The sequence below is a fragment of the Pezoporus occidentalis genome, unplaced genomic scaffold, assembly GCF_034315485.1.
Source record: "Pezoporus occidentalis ecotype Australia unplaced genomic scaffold, CSIRO_AGI_Poc_V1 ctg93, whole genome shotgun sequence".
NCBI classification, from domain to species: Eukaryota; Metazoa; Chordata; class Aves; order Psittaciformes; family Psittacidae; genus Pezoporus; species Pezoporus occidentalis.
The window spans coordinates 1701210-1707656 of record NW_026916294.1 but is presented as its reverse complement, the minus strand read 5'-3'; the positions used below and the strand labels follow the sequence as shown (position 1 = coordinate 1707656).

General features: G+C 37.5%; 1 protein-coding gene across 2 annotated transcripts in view; it reads right to left on the bottom strand.

The window, feature by feature from the left end:
* Window positions 1–4446: 4446 nt before the first annotated feature.
* Window positions 4447–6447, bottom strand: part of LYPLAL1 (lysophospholipase like 1) — a 28042-nt gene continuing 26041 nt past the window's right edge. For both annotated transcript variants that reach the window (XM_062605960.1, XM_062605959.1), the window contains exons 4-5: window positions 5287–5402; window positions 4447–4706 (exon numbers count right to left, since the gene is read on the bottom strand). In XM_062605960.1, the coding sequence (XP_062461944.1) occupies window positions 4482–4706; window positions 5287–5402 (341 nt within the window). In that variant the 3' untranslated portion in view covers window positions 4447–4481. The remainder of the gene's footprint in view (window positions 4707–5286; window positions 5403–6447) is intronic.

The following is a 6447-nucleotide window of genomic DNA, read 5'->3' as shown; positions in this document are numbered from 1 at the left end:
TAGGCAAAAGAAAATGTGGAATACCTTCTGTATTCTACTGAATGATAATACAGTCTATACTAAAAATATACCAGATAAATTGGCTATACAGGTAACACTTTAAGACCTGGTACACAGGTGAACTTGCTCAGATGGGCAGAGGAATTAAATCCAGGTGTTTCACATCTTTAGCTAACGCTGGCCACTGAAGTACAGAATGGGGATGGGAAAGCCACTGCCTTTTCCTTTTCTTATAGCTCTCATTTGTAAAGACAAATACTCTCCTTCACAGCTCTGTACAAGAAGAAGCACTTGTCTTGCACATGCTCGGCGAGTGCTACTGATCAGTTGGTAACCAAGACATGAACGGGATGCTGTTAAGTCCCACTGCAGTGTATAAAGAAATATCTGAGCAGACAATTTGGTATTGAAAAGAGAGCTGCTAGCTGCTGTTTCTTCTGAGTAGCAATATCAGGTTCCTACAATGGAAGGGAGTTTGGGAAACAAACAAACAAACAAAAGTAGGAAACTACATGAATTGGTAATTGTGTTATTTCCTTTCTCTAGGGCACCTTTAACCAGCTGCATCACAAATTAAGGTTTACTCAAGTTGGAAAACTAATGGAATGGATTTTTCTTTTAAGATCTCCCAAACAGCCTTCTCAGCTGTCTTAGAATGTGTCTCAACTGGAAATAAACTCTTATTGCTTTCCTCCATCTATATCTTAACAAATTTAATTCTAACATCATCCACTAGGTTCCCATTTCTGTGTTTTGCCATCTGGATCTCATCTTTATAAATGCAAGCTATATTCACTCACTTGGCTCACTCCATCTGTAGAGACCTGTTAAATGGCTTTAAAGATGATTTACTAAAAAAGCTAAAGATCTAGCATGAGAAGTGACTAATTTGAGAACTTACTTTAATGTTAAAATTATGTTACCAAAAACTTCTGGCTTCCCTCATTGATTAGTCAATTTCTGCCTTATTCACATTTGTTCTCTGGCTTTACATGTCTGTACTAGCACATTACTTATTCAGAAGGCACTCAGGTTCAAAGCAATGATCTAGTCACAAGCTGCAAACACCTGAAATACAAATGGGTACTGTCAGAAAATTAAAAAGGAAAAGAGTCCTAACACTCAGTGCTTTGTTTCTGAAGCAGTATGGAACACACCAACAGAGCCCACGAGAGTTAAAGGTTAAACTGGTTTTCTTTTGCTTACTGAAACAGTACCAAGCTCCAATAAAGTAACATCAATCTGAGTGGATTTACTCAGTTATTTTGGTTATATTTTTAAATGGTTTTAGAAGTTCATACTTAAATGCCAAACTCTTTTCTAAGTTTGAAAGAAAAAAATCCCCAAAGAGTTACAATAGGAACATAAACAGCATGCCAGGTAATTGCTCCTGTCTCCTCTGGATCAGCACAGAGCCACCATTGTTCTACTGATGCTCTCGTACCTTCAGTAGCTCAAGTGATACAGATCCATGCTTAGCATTGAAATTTTGCAATTTGCTCTTCACGATGATTGTATCTTTAAACATGTTTTTCTCCTTCAATCTGTAAGAAAGAAACAGGAGAAAGCCTATGTAAAAGAAAAAAATAAGAGACAACTGAGTTGTTTGCTCCTCTTAAGAGTACATGTCATCTATCTCCTTAATATCATCACATGATACATAAACACCTGTAAAGATAACAGGTCTGAAATACTAGGGATGAATGAAAACAGTTGTATTCTTTTCCATTCTCTTTTTCTATAGTAGATACAACTAATATCACATACCAGCTCAGGGCTCTGTATGCCCTGGCCTCTGCTACTGTAACTCTGTCCCAACAACATGCAATGACCTAGTCAAAAGGAAACTCTTTAATCCTTAAAGATGCTACAAAGTACTTCAAACTCCACCCAGCAACCAAAAGATAAATCATGGAGCTGTAGTGACTTCTTAAGCTTTTTTAAGTGTACGCTGCTTTTTTAAGTGTAGTAAAAAGGGGCCAGTCAGTCAAAAACTGACCTGAATTCCTTCTGAAACATGCTGTCAAGCACCTGGGCTGATTTTGGCTATTAAAGTTTTCATATGACTAGAAATTTAACAGCAGGCCCAGGGTCTTCATGGACCAACATTGCCTCTGGCTGCTTCTCAATACCAACCAGCAGTCCAGCTTTTTGTGGGCTAAAGTTTCATCTGTTTGTTCAACCTGAGCTAGGCACAGTCTGAGAAACAGAACCACACAATCCTTGGCAAATAGGCTGGGCATTTGCCCATTTATGCCCAAGCCACAGTCATCACTGCAGCTACCTGTTTACTGATAGAAAACTCTGAGAAGTTTTCTAACATGCCAAAAGTGACCTCAAAACTCTGAGATTTGGGACCCCTTTACAGCATAAACCCAACAGTTTTCCAATCTCATGTCACAGTGTCTCCTGATTAGGTGGCATTTAACTCACAAGCCAAGGAAGATGGAAGAAAAAAGATTCAAACTGGGGACTTCACTGTTTTCTAAGCAAGATATGAAATGCAAACCTTTGAAATTGCTTCTCAGCCTATATCAGGGGAACAAAACCAAACTCTCTATCTTCTGTATTTGCAACTACAGACACTACAAAAACAATCAAAAGAACTGGGTTTGGCTTCGTAATAATTTCTATTCCCTCCATAACCTTATTTCAACTGCTTTGTGCTGTTCTGACCTTGCAAAAAGCCACCTTGCCAGGAGGCCACCACTTTCTCATCTGAATGCACTTGTCACCAAAATGAGTTGCCACCTTGCATTAGCAGTTTAAACAGCCTACCGACAGGAACTGTAGGACGAGCACAAAACAGTGCAAACCTCAAAATGATGTATTAGCCCTAAAATACCTTCAACTTCACTTGTCAAGGATTGCAATTAGAGTTGGGCCAAGGCAATATTAGCTCAGCTGCCTCCGAACACACCTGCTTCCATTTAATTTGTGGTAATTAGGAAGCCCGGGGCACCAGGAAAAAGTGCTGCCTGGTTACTGTTTCAAATAGCTGAGTTTTCATGTGCCATTTAAAACCCTGTTTCTCAGAATAACCTGCTGACTCGCTAATGCTAGCAAAATGAAATAAAGGAAAGTATTTTTAGCAGCAGGAAGTTGTTACTTGCTACTGCCAATTACATGCCTTGTGCTTGAACAGTGACATTTTTTTCCCCTTTGCGTATTCTTCAAGATAGGTAAAAGCTGGCTTAGGTGCATGAGGATTCAAATAAAACTCAGTCCAGCAGAGCTGGCTAAGGCTTGTGGAGTCAGAGCCAGTATAGGCAGCAACCTGCTGTGACAGGGCAAACAACAGTGTCCTAGATCCACTCTTCAGAAAAGGGGGAGGGACAAGATTAAGCAAAAGAGTTGGATCTATTTGCTTTGGCAAAAGGCTGAATACCTTATAATGCTAAAAAAATTGCTAAATTTGGGGAGGAGAAAGGTGGGGGGGGGCAATAAAAAAAGCCTTAAAATTACATAAGAGATATTTATACCCTGAGTTAATTTATGAAAATAACATAGAAATGAATCATCCACCATTAAAATAACAGGATACAAGTTTTCTTTATATCACAATCATTATTTACAACTCTTAAATATTCACAGAGGAGTCAAGTATCCTCAACTTTTCATTTCAAATGCTATCTTGCAGGCCAAACTAAATCTGTTGGCAAAAACAGGTTTCTACAGGAACGGTGCCCAAAGAATGATTTCTTCAAAAACGGGATAGAACTTAACTATCATGATGGCACTTTATCCATTGGGGTTTAAGCCTACACTATAAACCACACAGAGCTCAAGCAACCTGCATAAAACTAATCTCCGAGTAACAAATCAATGAGAATGAGTAAGAACTAGGGCCTCTGGTATAGCTAGACACAGCTACTTGTGGCTTTCACCACTAACTTTGGTTAGGTTTTGAGGTGACATACAGCTCTGCTTTGATGCAGGTTCATTCCCACATTCTGAAAATACAACTGAAGCCAATAAATTTCCTCTAAGTGAAGTAACTTGAATATATGTATATATTCCCATGAGTAAAATGTCCATTATTTAAATGACTACAGCAGCCTTTTTATGCTCCAATGCTATTGCAAAGCTGACCACACTGTATATTTTTCCATCTTAGAACACACAAAAATGAAAAAGAAAGGTATCTGGGAAATTAAGGTCAATCCTACCTGAATACTGTTTTGATTATTTAGGAATGGCTTTAATAATATTAGTAATTATTTTCCATAGACTGACATGAATGTGCATTTCAAAACTGGACAAGAAAACAGGAAAAGAAATCCAGATGACAGAATGAGTGTAATGAGTGTTAACAGCACCATCAATTCACCACTTAAGTGAACTTTATAGAATGTAACAGTGTCTGCATCAAGCTGTGCTTATATAAGGTACATGGTACACTCACATACATGCCAAGCATTTCTTAAAACTACAAAAATCAGAAAGTATGTGAAAGCTGCATCTTATTTATTCATTTGTGCTTATGCTTCAACAGGTAATTTCTTTACAATCCAGGTTTTTAGTTTTTCAATTTCAGGTCTGCTTAACTCATGATTAAGGTCTGGAAAAGTATGAAGCGATGCTGATACTCCCAGTGACTTTAGCATCTTGTTGGTCTCTTCACCCCATGAATAGAGGACAAGTTCATCAGCAGTTCCATGACACTGAAATAATTCTGGAAGAACACTTTCATTTCTTTTCAAAGCCTAAATGTAAAAAGAAACACAGACACATCATTAAAAAATTTTAATTAATAGGTAATTACATGGTGAAAATTTTCATACATTTTAGTAGCAGCAAACAAAGAAATACTGGGAATAAACTGCACTTCCATATGCAATTCCAATGTGCTAAATCTCGGCAAATGATAGGGTTTAAGGTCTATACCCCTCTCCAATAAGAGAAATAGAAAAAAAAAAAATCGTGACAGCAGATGGAGCCCATGAGAATTGTAATTCATCACAAATTTTCAAATAATAGTTATACTTACATGGACTCTCTAACAATTAAAGAGAACTCAGAAATCATTTCATTTCCTCATCTGCTTTCTACACTAACTTACTACAAATAAAATAATTGCACTGTCTGTGCAAAAAAGAAACAAAACCTCATGTAAGGGCAGCCTTTTAAGCCTCACTTTCCTAATACTCTAATTATTTGTTTCCAGGAAATGTCACAGATTGAGAATATTAATGAACTGCATCACATGAATAAACATTCTATACTCAATTATCCTCTTTTGCTTTTAGCTAAGCAGTTTTTTTGTAAAGACTTCCACACACTCACCTGATAAACAGCAGAGTCTTTATTGAGAAAACTAGACAAAGCAAAGACTCCTGCCAGATCTTGATGAAACCTATACGCTAAGTGCATTGCCATTCCACCTCCCATGGAAAAGCCTCCTAGGATGCAACAAAAGAAACAAAGATTGGATTTTGCTATATGACTTTGTAACCCAGTGTCCAATTAATTTTTATCTTCAGGCTTGTTTCTTTTATACACAATGCAATCAAAAGCCACTGAGTAACATAAAGGTTGCAATGATTTTAAAGCATGATTCAATTAAGAAGTTGGATAGCTAAAGTACTGCTAAGGATTAGTTACTGTATTTATGTGTATAGTCCCTATCAGGCAGTTAAACACCATGATCATATACTCTCTGACGTTAACAAAGCAAATCTCTATGAACAAATAATTCTCAATGCTTTTTTATTCAATTTATTGTTCCCCTAGGCTAGTAGCATGCACATGAGATCTGTATCATTACTGTACATAATCAATGAACATTCACCACATTAAACACAGAGGTGAACTACGTTTGTTTGTTGGAGTTTTTTGTTGTTACATCTTAAAGTATATAATAAATGGGGAAAAAATGCAATATACCCCACCTGAGCTCTAAGAGGATCTCTGAATTAATGACCTTCTGTGCTCCATATGTCTCTTCAGCTGCACTAATTCCTTATGCGAGAGTTCCTCAGGGATGGTTTTTACATGACAAATGGTTATTCATTAGGAAATAAATCCAGACTACTGCATTACTTCACAAGGACACAGTACACAGGCTATTATATTGACTGTTTCAAATAATGACTAGGGTGAAGAATGATTGGCTGCTGAAATCTCTTCTAGCACAGAGACTGCAACCAGCAAAAAGGCTATGACTGCAGCTCTACTTAGGGGGGCATTAGCATCCATGGTACTGGTGATACAAGTGGTTTGTACCAGGCACTTAACTGGTGTCAATTAGATGTTAAGATTCTAGGCCCAGACCTTTTCACACAACAGGCATAATAAGATCAGGGATGGAAGAAGAAATGCAAAAATAGCAGACAACCATTTCAGCTTGTTATCTTTTTGAAGAGATTAAAATGATTCCAGAATGGGAATAGTTCTTTTTCAAGGGCTACGCAATCCCTCTGTGGCTGACTTATGTGCCGTGCTGAA